Genomic DNA, 14,640 nt, shown 5'->3' on the forward strand with positions numbered 1-14,640 from the left:
CATGCATTTTTCTTCTCTGCCCCAAGTCTTATTAGTTCATCTGGAATCCATTTAGTCCTAAACTTTGAACAGTATTTTTTAATTGGGATCAAAAGCCTAGTAGCTTCCCTGATTAACTCCTTGAATGCTTCCCATTTAGAATTTCTGTTGATAACATCAGTTAGTTCCACTGTATAGAATTTAAAAACTGTCTGAGACTACTGTAGTCACCTTTATGGAATCAAAAACCCTCACCTTTACCCCTTATGGTAATTACATCTTTAAGTAAATCCCACATCACTACACTGTGATCACTGCCACCTAGTGTTTCCTTTATGTGCAGATTCTTAATGCACGAATAAGCACCATTGATAATTGAATTAAGAGTATTACTCCCTCTGGTTGCCTCTTGAACATGCTGCTATAGAAAACCGTCATCCAATAAATCCACAAAAGTTCTTAGTTGTGAGTGACCAATCCATAAGTTAAAATCTCCCATTATAAGACATTCTGATTTACTGGCCGTTTCTGTTTGTCTGTACAGGTGTTTATTGTACTCATCAGCTATTAGTGTTTATGTCACACCAAAAGACTCAACGTTGCACTGGCCACCCATGTCAACTGGATGCACTGCCTTAGATTTTGTGTTTCTCACCTAACAGCATAAATACCTTCTCCCTTCCTATCCTGTCTGTCTTTTCTGTACACATTGTACTCCCCTTCTTCAAGTTGCTGCATTCCTTTTATCTGTGTGTGACACCATGTCTCTACTGTCCCAACAACGTCTGCATTTGATGTCTTGACCGGTATTTCAAATTCATCAAATTTATTTACTATGCTCCTGGCATTGGTATACATGCACTTGTTCTTACTCTTAGTTACCCTAACACATCCCATGTTCAGATTGGTTTGCAAGAGAATAGTGGAATTACAGGTACACAATTCAGAACAGTGCCTATGGAAATATCTATAGAAAAAAGCATTCAGCAGAAACTGAATATCTATGAGAGATAGTGTGAAAGAGTTCATGTAGGACAGGGCATTAATTAATTTGACCGCCCTTATTTGAATTTGAGCTTGACAGACGTTTTGAGGCATCATCCCAGACGTTAGAACAATATTTCATGGTAGGTTGAATTTGAGATTTGGATATAATTAGTAGCTGTTTAGAAAAAAGTAATGCCAAGACTGAAAAATGAGGATTCAGTTTCACTGAATTGGACAAATTCAGTAGAAAACCTCAAATATTGTTTCCTCTGTAAGTGCTGCATGAGAGAGAGAGAGAGAGAGAGAGAGAGAGAGAGAGAGAGAGAGAGAGAGAGAGAGAGAGAGAGAGAGAGAGAGAGAGAGAGAGAGAGCTTATTAATGGCCACTGCTATAGACTAATATTAATGAAATAATAAGGGTTTACTGGTCCATCTCTATTTTCAGTGTTTATTAAGCAGGTGCTCTGAAAAGCAGCAGTTAGTCATTGATAATGCAAGGTATACTTCATTTTGGTGGTGGTGGTAATCTCAGATTTACATTTAAGTGGTACCTCACTCAAGGTAGTAGAGACTGAATAAGTTAATTTTAATATAGATTGTAAAATTTTACTGCCTTAAGTTTAAGGCGGTAATTGTACAGTCCATCACAAAGTTCTTTGAGAAATGCAGACAGACTGCTAAAGTGGTATTAGGTATGTTGAGGGTCTGACAGCATCTGGGATTTCTCCCATCTCCGCATATGTTCTCTGTATCGGACAAGCCAGAGATTTAAAAGTGTGTGGGATATGTACTATGTAGTTTGTTGTGCCCATTGTTCGTCCAGCCTGTTAGCCGCCGGGCCCCTAGTGAGACCCGACATTACGAATACCCGCCAAAGGCCACCTGGGTGTTACCAATATTTGTACTCTGGTGGGTCCTGCCACTTACTTTTCTGGGATTTCAGTGGTTAGGACCGAAAAAAAAAAAAAAAAAAAATATCACTGTTGGAATTAGTGATACTTAAGTTAGTATTACTAGTATGCGACATGTGGCTGTGCGGTAAATGTGAGTTTTAAAAACCAAATTGGGTTCGGACAAGAATTTTGATGTTCTCTTTTAATTTTGACATGTAGGGCTAAACGCTGGGCAAGACAAAAGTTTGGGGGGAGGCTGAAGACAGGGTGGGGTAAGAAATTGGAAGTAAGGGGCCCACAGAGTAGATGGCCCCTGCAGGTAGTGAGGCATGCCCGTGCCCCACCAGAGTGAGAAAATTGGAGAGGGGAGGAGAGGCAAGCCTCCCCCCCCTCCCCAGGAGTTTGGAAAGAAAGATCTGCTCGAGAGAGTGCGGATTTGGGTCGCCAATAGGCTGTCCCATTGGCGGTAATTATACCTCTTGTGGTTAGACAATATATTGTCACTTGTCTTTTTCCAGTGCATTTTGTAGTCAGTCCAAGGTCTGTATAGTCGGCTCCTTTGTGTTGTCTCACTGCTATTTGCATGTTTGTTTTGTCTCATTCCGTTAAGGTCTTCTGTATATGGGGCGGTTAGTGTTTGGCCCCTGGTAAATAATCTCTGGGCAAAATCAGTTAAGGCTAAGTATTCCTCTTGTGTATCTAGTAGATGTGACTCAAGATCCCTCAGTAGATAGTGAACTCTAGTTATTAGTCTGCATCTAAGATCTTCGTATTGGGCACACTCAAACATAATGTGCACCCAGCTTTCTTGTTCCCTGCAAGTACAGCACAGGTCCTCCACTATTCCCAATGCTGTAAGCTTTGCATTGAAAGTCCCATGACCCATAAGGAGGTAGGTCGTGGGAGAATGGGGTATACTCTTTCTACGTCTGGGATGAACTTTTTGGTGATATTCCCTTTTATTGTGTTTGTCCAGCAGTATTGCCAGGTTTGTTTTAGGTATTTCTGCAGCCTGTTCTTTTCAGCCTTGTGAGTTGCACTGTTATCCGCTGTGTAGTCTAGTTGGGTGCAAGGCATTCCTTTGGTTATATAATGGGTTATTCCAGTGCGTATGATGTCCAGGTCAAGGGGAAGGGCTCAGGCCAAGACCTGTAGGGTAACAGTGCTAGTGGTGCTGCAGGCTCTGGTAATGGTTAACAGGATAGTTCTATGGATTGAGTCGATTATGCATCTATTTACGGCAGTTGATGCCTTGTGATACCAAACTCCAGAGGCGTATTTTATAGCTGGTAGGAATGTCGTTTTATAATATAAGGAGAGTACGCAACATTTAAGTCCCCAGTCACTACGGACCACACGGGCTAACAGTGCAGAATACTTCCTTATCTTTGTCCTTAGATGCTGCTTGAAGGAAAGATAACAATCTAATGTCACCTCCAAGTACTTAAGCTGGCTTTGGAGTTTAATTGTGGTGTTGTTCACCTTTATTTGAGGTGGCCTGTGCAGGTCAAGGGAGCCTTTCAGTAAGATTGAGGATGTCTTAGTTGGTGAGATTTTTAGGCAGTGTAAGATGGTCCAGTCCTGTAGTATCTTGAAGGCATGGTTTGCTTTTACCTCCAACTGTGCTCTACTGTCGGCAGTAATTTTCAAGATCAAGTAGTCGGCAAAAGCTTGGGTTTGGACGTTACCAAGGTCCATGGCCAGGAACTCATTCAAGACAATGTTCCACAGCAGCGGTTCCAGGACGGAGCCCTGGGGGCAACCCATGTAGACATGGCGGTTTACCCTACCATAGGGTGCCACAACACTAATACTCCTGTCAGTAAGGTAAGACTTGATAGTAAGATACAAGTTGCAGGGAAGGTTGGCCCGCCTTAGCCTTGCCAGGACTCTTGGCCACCAAATGGTGTCGAACGCCCTGGCAAAATCAATGAAGATGATTAGGTAGTATTTACTGTTGGAACTGGCCACACCATGCAACAGATGTCTAAGTGCCTCTACTGTCGAAGACTCAGGCTTAAAGCCGAACTGGGTAGACATGTGCAGTTCAGCCCTCTTGTAATGTGTGTCAATTCGGGCATATAGCATTCTCTAAAATAGTTTGCTGATCACCGGTAGCAAAGCTATTGGTCTTTAGGTGGTTGGCTGTTGTTGGAGGCTTTGTGGGTGTTTTTTGGTATCAGCTTCAGTCCCACAGTCTTCCAGTTTCTTGGGAAGATGCCTTGATCCAAATAGTTATTGAACAAATTTAGGAGGAGTTCAGGGGTCAGGTCTGTTACTTTTTTGATAATTTCCGGATCAAGATGATCAAGGCCAAGGCACTTATTATTTCTTATGTGATTTGCTGTGGATTTGATGTCATCTAGCGTGAATGGTAGTTCACAGGAGTCAGTGGTGTACATGTCATTTTCTTTGCATATTTTATGCTGTTCAGGTGAAGTAAGCATGGCAGTCTCCCCGAAAATAGCACCCAGAATATTTGTGATTGAATGTTGCCATGTGGTGGTTTGGCTCCCCTGTGGTGTCAATGTGGTAGAAATAACTCCCCCCCCCCCGTGGAGTTTGTTTGTGATTATCCTATAGACTTCCCCCAATGGCTTATTATTTCCTGTTATGCCTGCCCAGTTTTCCCAGGCTCTTTGTTTGCTCTTGTTTATCGCATCCGTGTATCTGTTTCTTGCTTCTCTATAGCGCTCCTTCAGTATCTGGACTTCAGCAGCAGACCATGTGCATCTTGCCCTTTGAAAGACTTTTCTTCTTTTCGTGGTCTCCCTCCTGAGTTGCTGGATCTCGCGAGTCCACCAAGGGACTGCTCTTGGTTTGGGATTTCTCCTCTTCATTGATGCTTCGCTCGCCATAAGTATTATTTCCATTACCCTCTTTTGATTCTTGTCTGGGTCCCCATTCTGGTTTGTTGTTTCCAGGTGTTGGGCCACAGTGGGCATTAAGAACTCTCTGAACCTTTCCCAGTTCGCCCGGCGGATGGTGAAGCGATTTAGTGTTTGTTTAGGTATTAGTAGCCTGTTTAATGATCTTCTGATTTGGCAGGTAATCACCCTGTGGTCAGAAGTTGTCCACGAGTCTCTGACAATCCAATCCTCAACGTACCCTGCAATTTCCCGTGGAAAACGTGACATCAATAGTCTCCTCCCACAAACTATTACAAAATGTAGGCATCTGGTGTAGTCTGTTCAGGATAGTGAAACAGGAGTTCAAGAGAAAGTCCTCTAAAATCTGTCCATTTCTGTTACCTCTTGTGTCTGGGGTCAGACTCTGCCAGGCTGGGGAACGGCAGTTTACATCTGCCCCAATTATGATTCTTTGATCAGGGAACATGTCGGTCAAGGCCTTCAAGTACCTGGTGATAGGTGCGATGTCCTCGCCTGGCCTGCTGTAAAGGGCCACAGCATAGATTTGGCCCAATAGCGTTAAGATGTGGGCACACGCCGCCCAGGGTGCACAAAGCTGTGTTACTTTAGTCACAGTATAATTGTGATTTCGGACCACAACCGCAGCCCATGGGGTGTCACTCTCGTCATGGACTATTTTGTATGCTGCCGGATATCCGCACACTCGTTTTGAGTGGGTATATGGTTCATGTAATAGTAGGATGTCTGCTGCTTCCTCGTTCGCTATGACCCTAAGTTGCTGGGCCACTGCTCTAGCTCTCTGCATGTTATGCTGTATTATTGCAATTTTGGATCTGTTGTACTCTTTAGGGCATCTCTCCATAGTCGGTTCGTGACTGGTATAACCCTTTTACTTTAAGATAAACTTGGACAGTTTGGGTCTCTGATAGAATGCGAATGGTCCATTTTCCCTGCCTTACAGTTTGTACAGATTGGATCTTGCTCCTTGTTTGGACATGTTTTATATTCATGTCCCCTGCCAGAGCAGTGACCACAGGTTGATTCCGTTTGTGTACACGTATGGTTTGTTGTGTGGCCGTATTTACAACACCGGAAGCATTTCAGGATTGGCACATGCTCCCGGAATCGGTGTGATCCCCATTCAATGTAGATTCTCTTGATTCTCTGGTTGCTGCCAGACAGTCAGGGCCAGCTCTAGAACCCAGTTTCTGTTTGGTCGTGCCCTAGGTCTGGTGAAGTACCTGGGCTGCACCGGTTCGCTGTTTCTGTAGTTGCTGGGGGGGGGGTCTCTCTCAGATTTCTGTTTATGATCTCTGTGGCTAACTGTTCTAGGGTTAGGTCCTTGTCTATGTCAAAGACAATGGTAGCAGGTTCTCTCTTTTTTGGCAATTCTGCAGTCAAACCCAAGGTGGCAACTTTTGGGTTATCCATTATCGTCTATACATCTTCCTTTCCCTCTGTTTCAATAACGAGTCCTACATTCCTCGTTTTCCGGATGGACTTTATCTTAGTAGCTTTGAGGTCATCCTTTAGTTCCTTCATCACAGTTGTCTTTATTTCTTCACTGGTTCTCTTTTCCTGGGGCCCATCTGTGGCCACAGGTCTAAGCACAACCAAGTTGGGTGTCATCGAGAGAGGTTGCTTCCTTTTTTGGGGCCTGCTCTGAGTTTGTTTTCCCTGATTTTGGTTACTCCTCAGCATTTTGGCATATGTGGGAGCACGCTGTTGCATTTTATTTGCCCCACAGTCATTATAGGCCTGCAGCCTCGCGGTGACCTTTTCATTCTCAACATAGGTCTTGAAAAGGATAGTCTCCATTGATATGTAGGGATTCTGCCAGCAGGTACAAACAGCTGATTTTCCCTTTGTTTAAATTGCAACATCTGAAAGTAAACACTCTTGAGGAGGGCTAAATGAAGTGTTAAGTTCTGTAAATAGGTTTTAGTACTGATGGCATCCTTACTCTTTCTCGGACAACATTTTCATGTACACACAAGGAAATATAATTTTAAATTTATTGGATAATGATGATTGCAAGATAGACATCCAAAAATTTGCTTTCAGCCATACATAGGCCAATTGATTTTTGAAACAAAGTGTGGAAATGGGTAGTTTGAATAAATTTAAAGGATTGGGCAAATTATTAGAAGAGAATAAATTTAAAGGATTGGACAAATTATTAGAAGAGAAAAAAAAAAAAAAACGAAGTGGGTAGGTCCCCCCCCCCCTTTTTCTTTTATGACTAATGTGCAAAAGATTTGTAGAAATCTTTATTGTGCATGTACATGATTTAGTAGTATACTTTGTTATTATTATTATTAATAGATTTGGAGATAGGCATACATTGAATATAATAAAATATAACTTGTTGGCTAGTGTAGATTTCAGGCTCAGGAGATTCTAGCTCCAAATTAAAATTCTTAAAAAGAAAATTTTTGATACTCAATGATACAGTAGATTAGAATTGCTATCTCTGTTTGCAGTGCAGAATGTACTGTGTGTTGTGATTTCATTATCTTTTCTGTTAGATAACAAATTTGTATGCAAAATTGTTGTAAATGAAGAATTACAACTTGTCAAGAAATTTACTTTTCTTAACAAGTTCATTTATTTTAAACAAATTCTCTTGATAAAAATAAATTGTATTGTATTGTATTATATTATTATTGAAAGGTTATTCTATTATTATTATAAAAGGACCATTTCTATAAATTTAATTGTTTATCATTATTAAAGGATTATTAAAGACTTATTTTGGAGGTTGAATAATTTATGTTAATCTTTCATAAGCATATGCATTTTTATTTATATCATGTGGTATTATATTATTGCATTTGTAAGAATTCTCTGAATTCATTCTTTAATTTTGAATTTTTTTTTATATATCTTTTAGTTGTATCAGCAATGTTAGGTGGAATAATGGGAACAAAGTTTTATAAATCAAAGAAATTTATTCCATCTGGACTGTTTGCAGTTTTAAGGTACTGAATTTATATTTCACTGTTAGTATATAAATTATTTGTGTTATACACAATAAATTTAAAATAATGTTATATGTCATAAAAATGTGCCAAACTGCCAAATCATTTTATTTTGTGTGAAATCATATTACAACATTTATAAATGTATTCCTTTTTATTTATATTGCCCATGTATTCATTTGTAAAGAACCATTTTAATGGAATTGCATTTAGTACTAAATTAGAATAACTTTAACCATTTTATGTACTTGTAAAATACACATGATAATATTTAAAATTAAATGAAATTATTTAAAACACTTTAAATTCACATTTTCTCTGTCTAAAGATAGTCATGCCCATTTTTGTTTTGACTTGATCGTGTCTTTTGTCCAATGTGTAAGATTTACTATATTACTTGATTCACACACTGTAATTTCATAAGTATTCGGATAATCACACCACCTTACTGATTTTGACTGTTGAAAGTTTATGGAATTCTGCCTGGCATTGGTTGAATGTATTACATCATGGGTAAAGATCATATTACACACACAACAAAATGTAGACATTCTTTGACTCATTACATGTAAAATTTCAGTAATAATTTCCCAAATACATAAGTATTTACTGATATCATTAAAAGTAATTCAAGGACACAATTGGAATTATTTTATTATAAGCATAAGAATAATAATTTTATTTTATTGTAAACTTATAATAACAACTTAATATTATATTGAAGTTAGATAAAAATTAAATAAGAGATATAGAAGTAACGTCGAACTTACTAAACATGTTTATAAAGGTATATTAAGTAATATATTTTTCTAATATTTATCTATGCAGTTTTCAATTCTTCATATCCCAAATCATTGCTTAATAGTTCTGAATTTTAGATATGGCTTGAAATATCATTTTAGCATTAGTAGTATCAGAATTATGCAAGGTAGCAAAATGCATCATCAGCCATATAAAAAGAAAGAAAAAAAAAAAAACCTTCACTTGTCCAGCCATTCTAATAATTTGGCCAATCTTTCTTTAAAATTTACTCAAACTACCACTTCCTGAACACTAGGTAAAAGTTTATTCCAACAATCAGTTATCCTCAGGTTGAAAGCAAATTTCTACAAACCATCTATAAATCCCACAACCATCTTTTTCCAATTTAAATGGCGCCTCCGTAGCCAGGTGGGCAGGAGCAGCAGTGCATAGCACACGCTTCTTGATTAGACTGGAGTTTGAGCCCATGACCACCAAATACAGAGGATGCGGAAAGGTCAGGAAATGATCACTGCATATCCCCGGAGCAATATGGCCTTAGTTGCTAACGCTCCTAAAAACCAAATAACAACAACAACCACCAATTTAAATCTCTCTCTCTCTCTCTCTCTCTCTCTCTCAGAAACAGTAAAGGTGCCATCAGCATTTAGTCACTAACCTACTCAACGTTTTAACACTTCTGTTCAGTTTCTTCACAGTTTAGAGAACTGAAGTCTTTCTTAGTAAGACTATCCTTTTTGTCTGCAGCTAATCTTATTTTTATTTGCTACACCCTTTCCAACAGATCAGCTCTATTGCCTTCTTAAAATTTGGTTTCCAATTCCAGATGTGGTCTAATGATTGCTTTATACAGGAAAAAAAAAGGGGGGAATAATCACCTCCTTGTTACTACTATCAAAGTTTTTGTATGTTGACAGAACAGTTGATTTGGTATGAGGTGTTCTAGTAGCCTGTCTACACTAATCAGAAGTTATGTCATATTGTAAAATTACCTCTGTCTTTTTTATTATTAACTACCTTCAGTTTTGTGTTATCTGAATAGTATTTTATTTCAGGATTACTACTACCCAAATATAATACTGTGTATTTATCTATATTATCCTCAATCACCATTTTTCTGTCCATCATTTTACTGTCATTAATCACCCTGCTCACCTTTGTATTATCAGTAATAAAAAAAGATTACTGATAATACAATTACTGAAAATTCTGATAAAATAGTAAGGGACCAAACACCTCTGTGATAACCCGCTCATCTTCTTTTAGTCTATGAAGAGTGGCCATTTATAACTACTTTTAGTCTTTAACTATTCCTTAACATAACCAAGTTTTAACCATACCTTTATCCAGATCTTCCCAAGAATTATTTCTAGTCTCTTTCGCACATATCTTAGCCCTTTGGCTGATTTGTGTTCTGACCAAAATTTATTAGATCCATTTCCAAAAGTTTATTTTAATATTCTCTTTAACTTCTTGAATACACCATGTCTCTTTTTATTGTTTCTACTGAAGTTCTCTCAAATTATTACCATTCTACACATAGTCATATTAGCATCAGAAATGCCTTGAGAAACAAGGTTTTTGTATTTAATGGATGTTAAACAAATATGACAGCTTTTCAATTTTTATCTGTTTCAACACTTGTGTACCTTTTTTAATTTTCGGTACTATTTGCAATTTTTAAGCATGTTAGGATCTATGCTTAATGCACCTATTGTGTTCACCATGTCTGTCGGTCTTTAACTTGATTCTTAGTGGATGGATTTTAATGAAATTTTATATTTGGGCCTTTTAGAAAGATTTATAAAGCCCTTCCAAATTTTATTAAAATAAGACCAATAGATATATCCAACAATTATGTCTTTATGTCTGCATATAATAATTCTACTTCCAGTGGATGGACTTTCATGAAATTTTGTATGTGGCTTGTTTGGAATTATTCTCCAATTTTATTAAAATTGGACCAATAAAAATCCAACAATTATTATATATTTTTTTTCATACATATCACTGGACTATCCACAGTCTGTATAATGTAGCTGAACCACTGGATGTTTGTTGCCGTGCACTGGTTGGAGGAATAAATGGATAATGTGGCAAATGCTCAGAAACAAAAATTCCTTGGCTTGTGCATAGAAGTTATTGCTTTTATGATCATCAACTGATTGTTTAAAGTTCTCCTCTATAGCAGTCAGTTATCTTTTTGTTTTTACTATCATTATGCTGAAATGCTGATTGTAATTAAGAGTAGCTTGCAAAAATTCCACTGGCTTTTAACATTTGATAATTTTAAGATTAGTTTGGTCCATTGTGATTTTGTAACAGTATAACAGCAAGACTACAAATGCTGAAGAAGTTAAGGAGAAAACATAATGATTTATGGACTTGATTAACAATAACAATCCCAGATTAACATATCAGCTTTGTGGTACCATACTCAGGGCAGTGGGAAAATGAGAAAGACCTGGGGGTAATTATGAAGTTCTCTGAGCAGTGCAGATAGATTGCTAGGAGGACATCTTAGAGGTTTTGTTAATGCTATACAGGAATTTTTCCAGAGATTGGGAGGTATTTATCCCTCTGTTTAAGGCAATGGCTAGGTCACATTTGAGTACTGCATACAGGTCTGGAGGCCTCATTTTAGGAAGGACATGGATCTGTTGGAACAGGCACAGAGAACAACAAGATTTGTGGGAGGGAAGAGATAAAGGATATTCTCACCAGGAAAGGCTTCACCTTGACAAATTGCATTGTCTGGAGACTAGGCATCTTCATATCAGATCTGATTGAGGTGTTCAAGGCCTTGAATGGATTGAATAAGCTCTGTGGTAATGGCATCTCTCTTCTTGGTCAGGCTGCACACATGAGGGAGCATAAATTTGATTTGAGAAGGATGGTTTCAAGATGGACATGTGGAAATTTTCTTTCAGCTACAGGGTGGTTGATGGTTGGAACAAACTCCCATCTGGTGTTGTGGAGGTGGGTAGTTTGAATAATTTCAAGAAAAAAAATAGGTAAACTATTAGAGAGTATGGGCAGGGGAAATGTGAATGGCTAATGCATTATAAGCTTGCTTTCTTGCATAATTTGATATTGACAATAAAAAAATTAGATTTCTAAGCTTTACACAGGAAGTGCTTTCATCTGAACTATTTAGACCAAAGACTAGCTGTTCAATAACCCTTTTGCTCCATTGCATAAAATACTTCTGCAGATGTAATTTTCTACTCTGCTGTTTAAATCTGCAACCAGTACTGTTCTTTCTTTGTCATTTCTTTCTACTGCTCTTTTTGATATATTAAAGGGCACTTTTTTTTCTTTTTTTTTTCTTTTTTTTTTAAGGCTTCACTTGGCTCTGTACACAGAAATTCATCGCCTAATTTTCCATCTTAAATTTTGCTCTCACCTTTATTGGATAATGCTTCCAAGCCAAATAAAATTTCTTCCAAACTAGTTCTAAAAGCTATTTCTACATCTTCCCTGAACGGAATTCAATTATGTGTTATTTATATTTCTGTTTTAATAACCCTGGATCTGCCCTTTTCACATTTCAGAAAAATCATTAAAAAGCATACAAAACACTCAGATCTTGAAGAGCTTTTATTAGATTAAAATTACTATACAACAAATAGCATACCTATCCAGCATACAATTATCAATCAGAAGATCCTTAAATGTGCAATATTTCTGATAGAACAAAGTAAGTTTTATATATGGACTTTTTATAGATCATATTTAAGTGAATAATCATTCATTTTATTTGCAGGAAAAAATATCCATATGACATTCTGATTTAACCTGTTAGAATATAATAACGTAGAAAATTTGAATTGCATTTCTTTTCTTGTTTGTTTAATTTAATGAAAGCAGTCTAGAATAGAGAAATATGAATAGTTTAGAATAACATTAATTAGACAGATTTTAAACATTTAGTGTTTATTGTCTGTTCTGTTATTAATAAAATTCCCGGTTAAATTAAATATTTTTTTCTCATTTAATATTTTCATATTAAGCATCAAGTTACTTTAAGATTATTATTGTGGATAAAATGATCAATTTTTTTTTTTTTTTTTTTTTTTTTTTAGTGTAGGAATGGTAGCAAGGTTTGCAGTGAGAGGACTTCTGTCAGTAAATGATGTGTGATGTTATGGAAGGGTAGTAGAATGTGAGACAAGTCATAAAGTAAAAGTTGATTTCAAGCATAAATTTATCATCGTTGAATGTTAAATGCATTTTATATTGCATTTTGCTTCCGAATGAAGTAATTCATTGAAAATTGTAATAGGATTTATTATTATTAAATAAAATATGTTTCTTATTGAAGGTTAATTTCATTTTTTCTTTAGTCTCTGCCTTCAGTTACAAGGTATATGCAAGAGAGCTTCTGTGTAACAATTTGGCATGGAGTGAGAGTTAAGTCTTTTGATTAATTGACAGATTGCATTTTTTGCTTATCACCCCCAAGTAGTCTCATGAAAAAAAGTCACATGAACAGGTTTTCAGTATGTTTTGTACATCATACATCCTTCTTGTGTGAGGTTCGATTTTTTTTTTTTTTTTTTTTTTTTTAATGGCTACAATTCTCACAGTTAATAATGCATCTTTTAAGTCAAACAAGTGATGAAGGAATATTTAAATTCACATTGTCTTATCTAATAGCTATTTTAATAAAAATTATTGGTATATTTTTTATGTAAAGTGCTTCTTAGGGATTCAAGTGGCCAACTCTTAACACATTCACTGCTTCCTTGTGCGCATTATAGCCAAAGTAGCTTATGCGCCATCAAACCCCCATATCAACAAGCTTCCTTGTACAAATATGCAGCTTTGGATTTTTAATCCACTTGGAGGGGGAAACCACCCTACTTTGAGAACATTTTCTTCCAACTTGACAGAAGGAAAACTGGATATTTTTGTCAAGCAACCTTCACCAGAAGCTGATTAATTTCAGTTATAGTGAGAAGAAAGTCCAAAAATGTCTCTGCTCTTTTCAATCCAGATTGAATGCAATTTTTTTTACCTGTTTTCAATCCTAGGTCAAAAAAAAAGCTGTAGAAAAGTCAGCAAAACTGTTCAAAGGCTGAATTAGACCTCTTGATCAGATATCAAAGAACAATACTTTGGATCAGTGATTTTCAAATACAGTAGAGTGTCAGTTATCCAGAATAACTGATGTCATACCTCTTCTGGATAGCGAAATTTTTAGGATAATTGAACCAGAAAATTTTCCGGTAAGATTAAATAAATTAAACCTTACTTTACAATTAAACTAAATAAGATTAATTAAATTTAAAAAAAATTATAAATCAATCTCGGGAAAACAGAAACATCCATCCAGGCATTTTTATGATTTTTATACAATACAGGAAAATTAGAAAGATTTTTAAATGCTCTTGGTTTTTTCGACTTACCAATAGCAAGCACTGATAATCTGAGAGTCCCAGGGGCATTTGCACACACAGCAATTGTAACTCACTCTTTTCTCATCTTAAAACTTGATGCAGGCATTTCTCTTTTAGTGGCTAGGGTTTTTCTCTGTAATGCTTTCCATAATAAGCCTGTCTCATCAACGTTATAAATGTTTTCTTTCTCACAATTTGCTATAACTGAAGCAAACTTACTTTTCAAAGGACATTGCTGCCAATTCGTCCACAGAAAGTTTATCTAGTTTGTGTATACCATGTCTCAGTTTAAAGTTTTTCAGCCAACCTGTGTTTACCTTAAAATTTTCATTACCTCTATTAAAATTCAATGCTTTTTTGCACAACATGTGGCCAGACACTGGTTCACCTAAACTTCACTGTGAAGAAAACAAAAAAAATAAAGTGAGTGCACTCTCTAAAGTGGCATTTTCAGGTTTTGACATAGTCTTTTTCCTGCTAGATCCATCCTTCACTATCCAAAATTGACCCAAATTCTGTTATAGTATTGGAATTTTTCTTGATGTCATAAATTGTTGAAGTCCCCACATTACACTCTTTGGAGAGATTTCCAAAATTTTCACCTTTTTTAATTCTATTAATAATTTCTGTTTTTTGTTGCAATGTTAAAACTGTTTTCTTTTCGTTCTCATTTTACCGTAAAAAATTGAGAAAATTAATAAATTGCATAGTTTTGGGCCGATATTATTCTTACCGAATCTGGAGAGCTAAACTATTCTGAAATTCCC

At 36.6% G+C, this 14,640-nt stretch overlaps 1 protein-coding gene across 1 annotated transcript in view; it reads left to right on the forward strand.

Annotated features, from left to right (window-relative positions):
* Positions 1–12,665, forward strand: part of LOC150080990 (transmembrane protein 14C-like) — a 36,790-nt gene extending 24,125 nt beyond the window's left edge. The window contains exons 3-4 of the mRNA XM_090381698.1: positions 7,622–7,709; positions 12,557–12,665. Coding sequence (XP_090237824.1) covers positions 7,622–7,709; positions 12,557–12,614 — 146 coding nt within the window. The 3' untranslated portion in view covers positions 12,615–12,665. The remainder of the gene's footprint in view (positions 1–7,621; positions 7,710–12,556) is intronic.
* Positions 12,666–14,640: the final 1,975 nt, after the last annotated feature.

Source organism: Mastigoproctus giganteus, chromosome 9 (genome assembly GCF_048544385.1).
Source record: "Mastigoproctus giganteus isolate SK-2022 chromosome 9, ASM4854438v1, whole genome shotgun sequence".
Lineage (NCBI taxonomy): Eukaryota > Metazoa > Arthropoda > Arachnida > Uropygi > Thelyphonidae > Mastigoproctus > Mastigoproctus giganteus.